Source organism: Gavia stellata, chromosome 1 (genome assembly GCF_030936135.1).
Source record: "Gavia stellata isolate bGavSte3 chromosome 1, bGavSte3.hap2, whole genome shotgun sequence".
In the NCBI taxonomy this organism is placed as follows: domain Eukaryota; kingdom Metazoa; phylum Chordata; class Aves; order Gaviiformes; family Gaviidae; genus Gavia; species Gavia stellata.
The window spans coordinates 87,438,938-87,455,663 of record NC_082594.1 but is presented as its reverse complement, the minus strand read 5'-3'; the positions used below and the strand labels follow the sequence as shown (position 1 = coordinate 87,455,663).

At 37.4% G+C, this 16,726-nt stretch overlaps 1 protein-coding gene across 1 annotated transcript in view; it reads right to left on the bottom strand.

The window, feature by feature from the left end:
- Window positions 1–5,799: 5,799 nt before the first annotated feature.
- The window catches only part of MBTPS2 (membrane bound transcription factor peptidase, site 2), a 32,307-nt gene continuing 21,380 nt past the window's right edge, over window positions 5,800–16,726 (bottom strand). Inside the window, exons 8-11 of the mRNA XM_059824484.1 lie at window positions 15,287–15,381; window positions 13,133–13,328; window positions 7,313–7,388; window positions 5,800–6,022 (exon numbers count right to left, since the gene is read on the bottom strand). Coding sequence (XP_059680467.1) covers window positions 5,800–6,022; window positions 7,313–7,388; window positions 13,133–13,328; window positions 15,287–15,381 — 590 coding nt within the window. The remainder of the gene's footprint in view (window positions 6,023–7,312; window positions 7,389–13,132; window positions 13,329–15,286; window positions 15,382–16,726) is intronic.

The window sequence follows — 16,726 nt, the reverse complement described above, 5'->3', positions numbered from 1 at the left end:
GTTGATTAAATAGAGAAAAAAAGCAAAACAAAACCACAATACATTATTCAAAGTGCTCCATATATTTGTTAGCTGACATTTTCAAAATGAAGCTTTCTTTTTTTTTTTTTTTTTTAAAAAACATGATCATGAACAATGCATAGTAGGAACAAAGGGTCTAGAAATCTAACATTCCACAGCTGTGAGTCAGTGTGAAAAATAAGTCCATGTAGAAGGAAAAAAACCCACAGTGAATTTCAAAACAATACATATTCCATTGACAGGCTTCAGATAAGATTATCTGATCACATGAAATCTAAAAGCAAAGTTATGTAAGGCAAAGAGGAATTTAAAATATTAACAAACACCTTGGGAAGGAAGAAACTAGATTTTTCCAGTGATGGCTTGGAAATAGCCTCCAAACTTTCAAACTAGTATCAAGTGAAGGTCAATTACACTATGATGCTGCAAAAACCAACCCAAGATGAACACCTAGAAGTGAGAAATACCCATTTTACTAAGTAAGCTACAACTACCCATACCACTTATTCAGCACATGGAATGACAACGTGTTAAAAAAAAAAAAAAAAGTTCGATCACCAGTCACTGAATGATTCAGTGATGGGCTGGAAAACATATCTGCATGCTCTGAAATGTTAATTACAAGTTCTTTTCACATTTCATGCCAATGTAAATGGAATGAATGGAATTGCAGTGTCATATCCTGCTCTTTGTTCCTGTCCTTTCACGCTGGGTCAGCAGTGTGAAGGTTTCATAAAGCTGCCATAAACTGAGGTTCTTCACTGCCCTTAGTTGCTGCCATCTGCTCTTCATATGATCGTAGTGGATGAGTCCAAGGAACAAGAAAGAGTCACAGAGCTGATGTTTTCTGGCAGTCCCTAGTACAATGCTTCCCAGATGCTGCATTAATACAGGATATGTACCCCAGATAACTCAGCCACATTAAGTAACTAATCTATATATAGTGTTACATGAAATTCAGGATAAAGAGGGTATAAAATAACTGCTAATATTGGATCTTACCTGAGTTAGATTCATCCTCCTTACTCACAAGGTCACAAGAACAAAGCTGAGGCAAGACTGGTTGTGGAAATTGGTCTGAATGCAGGTGTATAGAATGCATATTTTACAAATAACTATTGATTTCTAGTTTAAATCACAACTTTTTAAAACAATTAAATACAGGCTACATAAACCTTTATAATCCTTCTTCATCTGTCATAAATGATACTCAGATACAAAATCAGATCTTTCAGATAGAAGACATACAGAATTTATTTTAAAAATTACTTGCTACAGGTCACCCTTTGCCATCGTGTAAAATGTATAAGAAACTATTGGGAAAACTTGGATTGTTGATGTTCTAAGCCGAACAAAATCATAGCCTTATTTCAAGAAGGCTGAAACACCCTGACTGCCATGGGGAGGTCTGCCCTGAAAACATTGTTTCTTCAGTATACTCTACACAGTCTCACTCACCCCAGTTATCATACAGAACAGCACAAAAAGCAGCATTTACAGAGTGATGGATTCTGAGGTTGACCTCTTTTAGTCGCCCTGAAACCTGTGTTTACCATGTGTGTAGCTGAGGCCTCACAGAAAGCAAGAAACATATTTTAAACATCAGCTGAACAAACATCATGCAGCTGTGGTTACATAATGTCCATCACTTGTCTTCTGTTAATAAATAAGTTAGATCAGTTATGGGAGAAAAACATTGTTGCAATTTTAAAATTCAGAGAAATACATGGAATCCACAGAGTGAAATAAAAAAAGAAAAAGCCTACATTGCGGAGTATGAAGGACTGCTGTAAGTTATCCCTAAAAAAGCAGCAATACAGACTGTGGCTGTGTATATTATCTATTATATGTATGTATCCGTGTATACACACACATATGCACAAATGCAGAATCATCATCACTGAAAAATATAACAGTCAGTACAGTTGGTCGTTTCGTTCTAAAACCAGATTTTCCACTGTGGCTCATAAATTTGGGCTGACTAATCTGCAAGTTTGTCTATACTTTTCCTAGTGAAGTCTCTTTCATTTAACTTGTATGGAAGCAAGCTGGTTTTAATTTCCTAAGTTAGCAAAGAGCGTGTAACTTCCCACATGCTAAGAAGTTAGCCATTTTCATGTCATACCATGCATTATCAGTACATTCTATGGAAGTCTTTGCTGATATAAAAAAAATTCTCATAAAACCCAACAACTGATTACAATTATGGAATTCTCGCAATTTTTAAGTAAAAGCTATGTGTAACACTTTCCAATGTTAGACATTACTTTTTCCATCTGATACAGATTTAAAATGCATAGCATATACATAAATAGTAGTATCTATCCAATCTTTAAGAGTGTTCTGTTTTACACTCCAGTCAATATGCCCTATAATTATATTGATGGATTCTGTATCAAAGAATATGCTACATTCTGAGGGGCTAATTAGAATGAGAAGTGGAAAGATTTCATTTTAAAGAAAGGCTTCCTTTCAATTTTTAAAAAAATAGAAATAGAAGAAACATCGCAAGTACTCCAGAGTAAAAATCCAACCCACAAAAAACACTGTGTCCTTCTGTGTTCTCTCTTGCTAAATAAACAAACAAAAATGCAGGAAACCCTCTCCCAATAATTGTATGTATGGCACTTGCTTATCACAATGTAATCCATACGTTAGGATTACAGGAGAATGAAATGGATCCACTGAACAACTTTTTCTTCAGAGAGTGGTCCAACTTAACTATTACCTTTGTCCACAGGTAATCTAATCTAAGATGTGCTGGCTCACCATTCATACTCAGTTTGCTTAAAGTCTTGATTCAAAGCACCCATACATAACTAAATCAACCCTTATTCAGTAGAATTCCAGCACATGGAGAAATGGACCCATGAATTATTTTTAAACACTTCTAGTATGTTCTCTCCCACATAAGCTAACTAGGGTCTTTACAGTGTACTAGTGTGTCTGTTTTGCTAAAAACATAAACCATGACCGATGTCTTCTCTACCCTCTTTTTGATGATGAGGTCAAACACAGACTGAAGTTCTACTTAGTATAACTGTGGCTTTCAGTGACTGTGTAAAGTAAAATAAACTGGATTTAGTTTCCTTTGATAAAACATCATGTTTTGGTAGCACATTAAATAACCAGGAACAACTTGCCAGCCTCATTATAGCAGATGTCACTTGTGTACGTTAATTCAGAAACTTTGGTTTTTTAAATCTTTTGCCTACATCTCCAGGAGGGGTACTATGCTAAAAGATTGTCCCAAGCAGTTGTAGTCAACATGAAGACATACAGTATCAAACTTGTGGAATGTTTTTCACATAATATTTTTGAAATCACCATAGATGCATTCATTGCTGCTTTAGATAATAAGACAGCACTGCAACTCTGACACATAAATAGTAGCCGTTTTGAAAAGTAAATATCCTGACTTACTAAATTGCAGTAAAATTCCTAAGTGCAAATTAATTTTGTGCACTGTAGATTGGACAAGACACAGAGACAGAGGAAAGCGGCACCAAACCACTGAAAGGAAGAGCTCAGATTAGTAAGCAGCCACTTAGGTGAGTGGCAGGCTTCTGGACCATAGCTTCAGAGCCAGGCTTTGTTAAGAACCAGGATGCTCCTATCCCTCCTGTCCACAGAGAGATGGCAGAGTGGCCCATCAGAACTGCTACCCTGAAACCTCTATACATTTCCATGACTGATGATGAGTTAGACTTTCAGGGTGTCTCCTGAAGAAAAAGAAGCCTGCTGGTAGTTTCCTATAGTTTGTTCTTCCTTTCTTGCACTTCGTGTGACTTTTAACAGACCCCAAAGGGACCGACTCATGCTGGATTGACTGGAGGATTTACTCTCTCTTACCAGGATCTGTGCTGACATGCCTGGGTTGAAATGATTGAAAATGAGAGGCACGGGCCTGCCACCCAACAGAGGTGAACTTCAAGAGGCCCACCCACCCTGTGACAGCACTGGAGAGGTAAGTAAACTAACACAACAAATAAACAAACATGCTCTCTCATTACTGCTTGCATCATCTTAAGAAAAGAATACATCTTAAGTACTTACTTAAGAAGTAAGTGAAGGCTACTGTGCAAAAATACAGTAACACCTCAGTGGGCAAAAGCAAACAGCATAGTTACAAATCCATGCAGTAGCACCAGGAATTGGGCTCAACCCCACTCTTAAAATTACCCATGCTTTTACCTCTGGTGCCAAGAGAATCTGTGTTTGCTGGTCATGAATGCTTCAGTACTCCCTGCAAGCCAGTATGTGTGAGCTTAGCTTCCACTTCAGCTCCTGATGGAAAGGCCTTTTCTGTAAAGGAACTCTGAGCTGCAGCAGCTCCTATGGGGAGCAATGTGCAAGACAGAAATTGCAGGGTATTTTTCAAAATTTTCCTATTTTGAATATTTAGGCTCTCAAACGAGACCTTTTTTTTTTTAAAGTAGCAGCCTATATTGAGGCAAGGCTCTGACTGAACCCGATTTATATAAACTAGGCAATACATCACAGGAGGACATGACAGTCAATATATAATCCTATTGGGTACAAAATATTACGGACTTAAAGAGTTTCAAAGTATGTCAGACATACTTCAGTCAGCAAAACACTGACTGTTCTTCCACTGTTCAGTTAAGAACAAGGATATGGTCCATACTGATTTCAGAAAGCAAAGCCAAATGTTTAAATAGTTCAACTCACAATCATATTCTTCCTCTAAACAATTCCGATCCAAGACCAGCTTCAGCTAAACATCTTTGTTAGCTATCTTTGAACAGAATGAATCCTAGCAAAGGAAAACAACCCTCTGAATGACAGAAAACCATCAGTGAGTTACTGTACATATTACATGCATAGCATCAGAAGATAGACACCATAAAAACAACAGGTTTCACTTTTAACTGTAAACAGGTATAATACAGTATTATTTTCTGAGTAAAACAACACAAACACTACTTATCACTTAGGAATAATTGTGCACAGCGTATTTCAGCACTTAGAAACTAAATTTCAGTTATCTTGTAGCTATTGCTGACAAATATTGCCTTTAAAAATTTTCAGCTGCGTATGATAATACAACTGAATGTGTAAGAAACACAGACATGTGAGCTTTGCTATCCTCCCACATGCCTCATTCCTATCAGACATTGGCACTTCTCAACTACATCCTGAGGACAACATGCTTCCAGTCATTGGCCAGCTGAAAAGGAAAGATACTAACCCATATGGCGTCTCTCTCCTCATTAACACATGGTAATCTTTTACTTAGCTTTTCCCCATTTTGAGATCAGACTTTAGGGCCTCCTAGAGATCAGTTTGGTAGAACACCAGATTAAAAAAACAAAGCAAGACACTCAGGACTGTGCTGACTGAGAAATGATCAGAGCCCACACAGATTTTCTGACAATTAATCAAATTATAAAATAAAACCTAAGTGGTTTTTTCTCCCACTTTACAAATGTTTGAGGCCAAATAATTCCCTTATTTTGAGATCTAAATTAATGAAGTCTTAGGCTTCTTCCTGTGAAACTTTACAATGCAATTTCTCCAAAATTAGTACAGTGCTTAAAGAGTATATAAAAAGGTTCCTACTTCTTTCTATTAGATTTCCCATGACCACAGGTACAACATTGTACAGATGTAAATTAAAACAGCAGCCACCAGTGATTGTTCTTTCAGTGTCATTTTAAGGGAATTATTTCAATTTCAGTACTGAACAAGTTTTAAAAGGCAATGGATTCATTATTTTTGTGTACTTTGAAAACTGATGGAAGTCTATCCAATGTTCTATCGTGCTGTCACCATCCAAAGTCCCAGTGCAACATTGGCAGCCAAAAGTGCACTACCAGCAAGCAAAATTAAAAAGCCAACAAGCTCTCTGCTTTGTTTTTCTACAATCAGGGAGCCCAGAGTGGCTTCCAGGAATGAATTTAATATCCACTGACCATCCAAAGCGAAGCAGGGTACAGCATTGATAACTGCCAGTGCTCCTGACAGTGAAATTAGGTACCTGATTGACATTAGTTAAGGTTCATGAATAATACCCAAGCAAATGTAAAAAAAAAATTAATACAAAACATATTTTTTATTTCTAGTATGCAGAAAGAAACATATGAGGGTTATTTTTTTTAGCTGCCATTCTGTTTCACAGAAATTATGTGAGTACAATGAGTTTTACACCATAACATACCAGCTCAGAGAATTACCTTTATAGATTCATTTGGTTTTAAGCACTAGGTTTGGATACTTAAACAACCTGCACTCTTCACAACTTGGATGAAAGCAGGAGACAGGAGGAGACACTTAATACTGCCCATCTTCCTCCCTTGCTTTGTGTGGTTTTGGAGCAAGGTTATAGCTCTGACACCATGCCTGAAGTAAGAAGGTATTCTAGACCTATGACTTAAGTATGAAATAATGATTAGGAATATTTTCCAAAGCACTCCCTTGCTAGAGTAAGTAAATGGCTAGAATATGATTAGAAATCTGGCCGGCCTCTCCTACTTACCTGTTAGCCAGAAAAGTTGAGTGGATTTCTGTACGTGCATGTGCATGTGAGAATGAGGCAAGGGTAGATAATTTTTACTGTTGGTAAAGGCTTGCTAATATTAATACCTACCTCCATCCTATAATGGCCAGACAAGAAGACATATGACTCAGAAAGCAGCTGGGTCAGCGTGAACCTTCGTGTGTTTCCAGAAAAGGGGAGCTTATGTAGCATCTTTAGTTTTATGGACTACACTGAACTACACTGTTTAATTGTTCTATAGCCCTGCATCAACATTGCAGTTTCTAAGGCTGAGGGTTCTTAGATTAGCCATATTCAAGCCTACTAACCTTTATGTATGCATATATATATATAATCTCATTCATTAATAAGCATGTTTTAACTGAATTATCCTGCTTTTTGAATAGGCTAAGTTTTCCTTTCTGTTGAAGAAAAAAAAAAGAACAACCACACTCTGACATACCAAAGCTAACAATAACATCTCATTTGTCCTGCCATAAATTCAGGATTACTTTGACTTTCTCATCAGAGCTGTTAAGACTCACCCTCAAGAAAGTTAAAAAAAGCACTGACCAAAAATATCCTGATAAGCACAAGAAAGTGAGAGATTTCATTTTGAGCTTGGCACATGGACAATAATCAATGCAGAGATGGGATAAAGATGTCAAAACGCTACAGAAATGTTTCAGAGCATCCTGTCTAAAATGATACCCAACTGAAATTTTGCTGGGTCACCAACGTCTAAACAGTTCCCTTCTTGCCTTAAAAGAACAAACATACTTCAAAGGATACTTGCAAAATGTCTCTATCACCACAGGCAGATTGATGCTTAGAAAGTTTTGTCGTGGTACAAAACTGCTGAGACTTACTGAAATGAAAATATAAAGATACACAAAACATGAACAGTCATTCCAGGATTATAACATTATGAACTTTAGATTATAATTTTGCAGAAAAATCAGATCTGAAACGACATCTCTTCAAGGATGAATAACCAATCTAAACATGGTTTTGCTTGGTCTTTATTTTTAAAAGAGTGCAGTCATTAAATCTTTCTTAAACATGGTCACTGTCATAGTAAAGTCACTCCACAAAATACAATTAGCATGATTTCAATAAAAGTAGATCTAAGATATATATTTTCAGAGGCAACTGTACACCTGTAGTCATAAAGACCACATTGTGTAATTTAAGTGCTTTTCAAAGAAAAACATATAAAAAGAGATTATAGTTACCAGACTTTTTCAACATATGCAGTCCACATGTATACATACACACTGTGGGTGCACACATGTACTTTCCCTGAAGGCCAGAAAATTCTTCTTTTGCAGTACCTGCAGAAGATCCCCCCATCCTGAGGCCAAGCTCATGGTGTATAGGAGCGGGGCAGATAGGGAGCAGAGTTCTAGAGTCTCTCTGAGAAAGCAAAGGCTAAGAGATGATGCACAGGTGCATTACACATCTTAACACCAGTTAGCCAGTACATAAGTAGCTTCTTTTTCTGTCTTCAGATGATACCGTAAGTGACTCCAGGATGTAACTTTGCGCACCTTAAAAACCTGGGAGGTGGGACTCAGCATCCTTCATATAAATAGTGACTGGAAACTTGCAGTGTCAAGCACCACCTGACCTTGAAACACTCCTTTAGTACTATAACTTCTTTGAAGGTGTACATAAAGCTTCAGCTGACTGCATGTCAAATGTTTATGAGGGACTCCTCAAAGAGAACTGACATAGCTTGAGACCTCCCAGAGTGCACTCTGTTAGTACAGCGATGCTCCATCTGGGTTGTCTCATAAAAAGTCTTGACATAGTCTTTCAAAGCAAACAGTCTCAGTCTGCCAGCCTCAAGGACTATTTGAAAGCCGTAGTTCTGTGACAGCTGGAAGATAGACACCTTGCCTACTAGAAGGCCCCACTCATAGCATAGCAGAGTCTTATCCCCAGAAGGAAGAGGTTTAGGTAAATTAAGGCAGAATTAGAAAATCACCTTAAGAATGAGCTTGCACAGTATCAACAATAGTCACTCTGTCCCTAAAGAACAACTCTGGACATGAGTTGAGGCCAGCCACAATGGCCTGAATTTTCCCTACCAACCTGGGAAAAAGTTACAGCCATAAGAAATACTGTCTCCACAGAGATATGTGGAAGCAAGAGTTCAAATACCACTAAATACAGACATCCCTCGGGAAAGGAACAATTTAACCCACCTTTTGAGAAATTTTAAAACCAAGGCTAAGAGAACACTGGAAACCTCAGCACTAGTACATAACATACCAAGTGTACGGCTAAGTCTACCTTAGTTAAGAGCGAGATCAGATTTCTTCAGGTTCAATAAAAAATTCAAGGACACCAGAACAAAGACGAGGGAAAAGTAGTTCCAAAGGCACATGAGGCATAGAACTGGTCCACTCAGTCACATAAACATATTTTCTTCTGCTAACAGAGGCCCTCCTGATGAGTCAGAAGGGATAATTAGTAAAAATAGCAAGCATACCATGGGATGGAGAGATTTGGACAGCAAGGAGTCCCAAAGAAAGAATGGTTTTGGTGTGGCAACAATCAGAGAACTTTCCAATACCAAAACTGCCGCAGCTGTGCCAAGACGGCTTGAAAATCATATGCTCTCTTACCTTAGCTTAAGAAAAGACCTTTGATTTAGGGGAACTGAGAGAAAATAAATAAGTCGGTTGGACTACTGAGTGAAGAACGTAACAGACAGAAATCCTGGACATCACCCAGCTCAGAAAGTCAGAGGCTTCCAAGTCAAATGCTATCCAAAGCAAACAACTCATCAAGCTGAAGGCTGGTATCAGAACATCTGATCAGACCTCTTGTTCATGAGCCAAAATAGCAAAACGGCTGAGGCAGCCAGTGTATTCAAAGATTTCAAAAGACATACACTTCAATATAGTATAATTTCAAAGCTTGACTGTCTCTTGACAAACACCTAATGGCCACTAACAAGTCACCATCCTGAACCTGAAGTTGTGCCTACATTCAGAATGGATCACTAATCTCCCTCCCTCTTTGTCACAACAAACTGTCTGCTGTCCCTGACAGCCACTAGACATGGATCTAAACTCCAAACCTTACTGCTGAAGCAATCTCCAAAACACCAAGAAACTCTTCAGGAAGTTGCTGGACTGAGCTCTAGACACTGTAATATGAGGCAATTAATTTAGTGGCTGTAATGGATCAAACCTAATAGCCGCAGGTAAATCTGTCCTTTGAGGAATAAGAAAAGAATTACAGAAATTATTTTCTCCAGGCTTGTCTTCAAAAGACACTGCTGGGAAGAGCTGAACAGCAATGAGGCTGCGTGAGAGAAAACAGTAATTGTGTTCTCACTCTAATTAAACAATTCTTTGACCTGGAATTAACATTTCTTTTGTTGGCTAATGCTAGATTGTGTTAGCAAATATTGAGAAGAATGCACAACAGACACAATTTTAATTAGAAGTGATTTGGAGACTAGGTTGACTGAAGAGCTTTTCAAAACCTCTTCATGGGTGAAAAGGCATGTATGCTATGGAGGAAAGATACGGCATGGCATGAGATATTTCTGTGTGGTCTCCAGAAGAACAATACATGTAACCCTTTAAATATGGGTTGAAAGCAAAGAAGGATCATCCTCAGCAATAAGGGGAAACAAGCATGGAAATACTGAGAAACCAGACTCTAACAGATCAACCTTCATCAGGGATTATGGCTGTTGTTGCCCAAAAAACTCCCCAAAGCTACGAAATGGCTATTTTTAGAAGTCTGGGGAAATTATCTTCTACGTAAGTTCCATCTTCTTTTCATGAAGGAAATCTTGCAGTTTTTGATCCCTGATGGGCAATGCAGATACAGTAACATTCAGGGATATGATCTTCTCTGAAGCAATGTGAATTCCAAATGTGAATGTTAGTCACAAGATTCTTCCCAACCAATGAGGGCCAGAGAAGAAAGCCAAGATTTTGCAATACCAGAAATGACATGAAGGAATAAAAAAACCCATACAAAATAAAGAAGAAACACTGCAAAGTTGCATGGCAATAATGACAGGGCCCTCCATTTCAACCTTACATATCATCTGTCCAACATAGGGAGAGAGCCTCTAGAGCATAACTAGCCTGCAATAAGTAAAGTCCAAAAGTCTTGAGTAATACCACACGAATTAAACCCACAGGATGAATTCATATTGGATTACATTAGATACTTTTTACAGAGAGAATGCTAATTAAAAGGATTAATCAATGCATCCATCCTAAACAACACGCATGCCTAATCATTCCTTCTGTTTTAGTTTTGGCCAAATCTCCAGCACTGTAAGTTCATTTTGGAGTATGATTCTTTACACTTTTTTTAAATACTGGAAACAAGAGCGAAATATAGTGTCCATATCAACAAAAAATATTTTTGCTAGGATATTTTACTTTGAGGAAACAGAAACATTTTAGAGAAGTAAGCTGTATGGCCTATTTCTTGTAAATAGCTAATATGGATATAAATTTTTAAAAATATTGTATCTGGAATCTAGCTTCAAATGAAGGTATGAAATAATTACTGCTTCTCCATAAATCAGGACTATCATGACAACAATACAAGCCTAAGTGGAAAATAATACATGTATAATCTTAGAATGTTTTTCAAACATTACTTTAGTGACATTACTAGAGAAAGTAAAGTCATAGTACACACTAGTGCAACTCGCATAATAGGTTGTGTGTTAAATGTGGCACTACTCTAAAAAGTAATGTTTCCTGTAGTTAGAAAGATCACAGTAAAGAATAAGGCATTTCACTACAACGTATTCCTATTTCAAAAGTGACACAGTAGAGGAAGAAATTATTTTCCTTTCTTAACTGTAAAAATATGATTACCACATTCTGGTCGTCACATTTGGGAAAAAAATCAAACGTGTTGGCTCCAAGCCAGTATTGTACAGTGCAAAGTTAAATCTGAAATATTTAGAAGTTGTTTCATTGGAATGCATGGAACTCTATGATGGTACAGTAGACAACCTGCTGGCCAAGCCAGGATCCTATAATTTTAGCTCTGGTGCTTTTCCAAGGGGAGCATAGGTTGCATTTGCAGCTAAGTTTGTAATAAAGTCAAGCTTTTAGCTTTCAAATAGCACATTCAATATGCAATTCCCAGGGTACAGTAAATCAGTTTAGAATTATATTCCTGTAAATACACTGTAAATTGTATTTTCACACAGTAACTTCTTAAAGTAGAACTACCTCTTTAGATGCAATAACATTCTTTTCTGACTTCTGAAAGACTGACAGGTTTGATAGTTCTGCAGAATTACCGTTCAGTAGGAAACACTGACTAAAACTCCATTGCTCCAACATATTTGAAAAGAAAACAATATCTATTGTTCTAGAGTACCTATATTTTTTATTGTTAGAGACCAAGAAAGGGAACTTAATATTCTTAAAATTTGTTGCTACATTTGGAATAGATGTCATCAAATATAGAACTGTGTATTGATATCATACAGGTGAACAATGTTTTTCCTCCTAAATGGCAAGAGGGCAGAAATAACAAGTGAAGAGATCATGTTTTGGGCTGAAATGAGGGTATAGTGTAAACAAGTATAAATAAATAATTTGTCACAGAGTATCAAAATATGACCAACCCAGAAAGATAAAGACTTATAGATTAACTAAAAATATGTTTGTGCAAGAATGCTAATGGATTTACACTACCAGATTTCATCACTGTTTCTAAAGGTCTTTTGTACCTAATTCCAGTGCTTATTCAGAAAACTGCAATGCCTTGCTAAGGAGGTACTTCAAGATGTCTGAAGTAGAATCTCCCCCTGCGAGGTATAGCTGTCTGTGAGGAACAAACAAGTTCCTCACACGAAGGGACAGTAGTTTAACACTTCATACTTTTTTAAGCCCATCTGAAGCTAATTTTCACCACCCCACTCAAGCTACTAAGTAGCAATGTAGATGAGTGTGTTCATTCTTTCCATACTTGCTCCAAGAGCAGAATTACTTTTTACTTGCATACCTGGCTCAAGGATATAAGATTGCCTAAAGGAGAGCCATAGTCCATTTCAAAGTAAGGAACTAAACTGTTATATGTTATTTAATTTAGGGCACTCAAATAAATAAAAAAAAAAAATCACGAAAAAACTATGTTGTGATTGTACTTGTGGCTCAGTAGTCATGGGAATCTGTCACAGGTACTTGGATATTAGGTGTGATTTAAGTAGTCATGCTAATATTCCAGGCAAGCTGTTAGAGCAAGATGCCCTAGAGATTTTACAAAAGCATTTTGAGAAGTTTATGTGTTAGGAAAATGCAGGTGCCTGGTTCCCATGACTGGCCTGAGTGAGATCTGTTATAGAAATAGCCCTTTCATACTTTTCTGAAAAAGACAACTATCTCATATCACATATGGTTTCTATTACCTTCGTAACTCATTGCACTGTGCACATTTCATTTTAGGCCTGAGTAGTCCATGTCTCTCCACTGGCTGTAACAAGAAATGGATTCTGCATTAAACAAGTTAACTGACAAGTGCTCCAAGACCTTGTTCAAGCAGCCAGGCAAAGTAAACCATATGAGAAATCTTTTTTGTTAAGCTGTTTTAATAAATAATACCAACCTGTGTACTGAAGATGCATGGGGTGTCCTACATACAGCATGTCAATATGGGGTGGATGTTTTACCCTGATTAGCCTTGTTTGGTTCTCTAAAGAAGGAATCACACAAAAGCTTGGAACAAAGTCCTTCTGGCAGTCCACGTTGGTTCGACAAACTTTGCTGGCCTCAATAACTTTTCGTGCTGGCAGACAGGCATACTGCAAAGGTCATTTAAAATGATTATCAAATGTAAAGGTATTTTCCAACAGATCAGAAAAAAAGGTACTATATATTCTTTTTTAAAGCAAAGGAAGTGCCTCACTGATATACTACCAGCCCATGAAGAGCTGAAATCTGATTTTCTGTTTTTTTTTGTCAAATCCTGCAGAACCTCTACCTGATATATATTCAATCTGCCATTCCATTTTTGGTGGAATGTGGAAGAGAGGGTGTGCACATGTACCAAAATAAAAGCTAACTATTTTTAAAAAGGCACACACATGCACAACAAAAATCAAGGCATCTAAACATAAGTCAGTGATTTCTAATGAACAGAGCCTACATCAACACACTAGTGACTTGTCTGTTTAAGCAGTTTTAGTCTTCCTTGATCTAAAATTTCTTTTGGCTGAACAAAACCTTATGTTCAGCAAACAAACCAAAAAAACCTACCAGCTGCGTGATAGCTAAGGAACCATTCTCAACTAAGATGAACACAGGTCTTGATGCAGTGCTGTGTCCCAAGTATTACCTATAACATTCTTTCACTCAGCAGTCTGAAAGACCAGATCTTTCTTGCTCCCCACAGGCCACAGAGAGTACAACAGAAAGGAACAGGAAATTGTTTTTCCCCCTCATGTCTCTCATGAAAGCTCAGTGATAATTTTCCTTTTGTTCTTAAACACAAGCAAGGAAAGTTCTTCATCTACTGTTTGCCTTGGGGGGGGGGGGGGGAAGGGGGTTTTCTTACTTCTTAGCCTGATAGTTACACTCCCCATAGATGCATGAGTGTCAGACACTCTCCATTAAACTCAATACAAGCTCTTTCTATTCTAATGAGGGGGAGAAGGCACACTTTCAAATACTGCTGCATAGCACTGCAAAGACTATTTAAAATAATTGTTTAAAACCTCACAGCCAATCTAAGGACACTTGAAGGTCACAGGCTTCTGGATGCTTTTATTTCTTCTCTGTTCCTAAGTAGCAGCTGTGAGCTAAAGAATGCCAAAGCTCAGTGTGGTAACAATTTATCAAATCTTGCTGAAGGATGTTACCAGCACTGTCGTATTTTAAACGAACTGCCGGTCTGCACTCAATTCTTAGTGGTTAAATGCCACAAAACCAGCCTGGAGTGGGAAGTTTACCATCGTAGAAACTGTAAACGTAGCAGATGTAGGAACAGACTTATTTCCATTTCTTTAGGTATTTATCACTAGAGGTCAGAACAGTAACAAACTGGTATATGTAGAAAAGTTTACACAGTTGTTACTTGTGCTCTTTTTCTTGTAAAGAGAACTGTTAGAAATATTCCATTACTGTCAATATGGAACACGTATTTTAACAAACACTTCTGTACTTTGAAGAGAGTAAGTCAAAATCCTACTGAGAAACTTTATATGTTTCCACTTGTTACCAGAAAATCAACATGGTGAAAAAGGAATCAAATAGAGGCCCTGATTTTGAGAAATTGGGCAATCTCTAGGACGTTCTCTTGCATGTTTTTAGTTTAACCTAGTGAGCAGCACTGCTGGCTTCAGACAAAATAACTGAACAGATACTCCAGTGCTTCGCTTTGCCTGTAGTGCTCAGTACTTTTAAAGACTGAAGCACCAAAATAAGCAATTTCACCTTGTTCTCAACAGCTGTTTTTTCTCATCAATATTCTGCATCCAGTGGTGAAAATGGGGGAGGTGTCTTTCTGCCTAAAGGAGACACGGGTATAAAATCTTTTCTGGTTCTTCCAGGGACTCCCTGATTGATCATGAGAAAAATCATAACTAATATTTTGGGTTTTTTAAGCTGTAAATGGGGAGAATAACATACACATACACCTTTATTACAAACTCAAGGTATTCTTAAGCACTTGAGTATGCTGCATAAATGTTTGTAAATAATACTAATTTAATTTAAATAATTTCAAATTTACCAAACAGAATTAGCAGTTTAAGTAACTTACCAGGTGGCTGTCCAAATTATTGCTATATGAAAAGCAAATGTCTGTGAGGCTGTTGTTACTGCAACATTCAACTGTGCCATCGAGTCTTCTATAGACTAAAGAACACAGGCATAGAGCAAATGATCAATATTATACTAACTTTATGAAAGAAATTAGTCTCTGAATAAAGTAAAACAATCATTCTGTAGCCTTTGTGAATTATAGTAATTCACAGAGCCTAGCTGTGGTTCAGTCACAACTAAAAATAAGCTTCACCACTTATGTGTGTGAATGTCACCTGATTTCAGTCACGTCTCATACTGTTTTGTTCATCTTAATAAATCTCTTTGAGATACTGGGGATCTACCACTGCAATGTTCTGAGCATTACAAGTTACAAAATACTTTTATCCTTTGCCCCCAACTGGCATTAAGGTTTGGCATAGAAATTTGTTACCTGCTGCTGTACTGATTTCACTGGCTGGCTATGGAAATGACCAAGACTCAAAATGTCCTCTTTAAAATGTTAAAGCCTTTACAAGTATTCAGGTTTTGAAAGCTTCCCAAGCCTTGAAGGCTGCAGCACTGAATAAACGATGTTTTAAACCATGATTTAACTAGTCTCATACAGAATCTTCGTACAAATGTTCTTTAAATGAATTAAACCTAACTTACTCTACAACAACAGCTTAAAAAAACCCACAAAAGAATGGTCACTATAAGAATCTGTGTCACAGCAACACTGCAGTACCTTCCTTAGGTAGATCAAGCCTGCGATACTGTTTGCTGATTTATCACTGCATAACCTGCAGTCCACTAACATGAAGCTTTATGCCTAGGGCTTACAGGTGCAAGCACTGTACCATACAATCCTTTTTTCAAGTACCCTGAGGCTAAGCAACCACATAGATTTTTGAATAGTGAATGACCATGAAATTAGTTTCCTTATAAACTACTTTGAAAACACTTTTTTTTTTAAAATTTCAAGAAGGTCCTTGGGGCATTGTTTTCTGTCTAGCTTCATACTCAGACAGTTTACTCTCCATTTGTTTTATGGTCAAGTAGATAGGGTCCATTTGCTAGATACACTTTTATTGATATTCTGTATTTATGTCAAGTTGTGAACTGTCAAGATCTTGACAAATGACAGCTGCTAGAGACCGAACAGAGTTCATTTAATTTCAGAGGAATATTTCTCACTGCTGGAGGCTTATGGCTCTGAAAATGCAGACAGCCTGGTCTGATTAGAATGTAGCAGTGGGACAATGGGATGCTAACACAATACAGCAACCAAGCTTGGAAGCAATATTGAGTCTCTAGTATTAAGCGTCTAGTATTTCAATCTAAATAGGACTGGTTCAGTTGCAGAATATGCAGTTTTATTATCCATGACTCTGAAATTGCATTTCAGAGAACAGCAGAATCTCAGCATATATACCTACATCATCTAAGAATTGTTCTT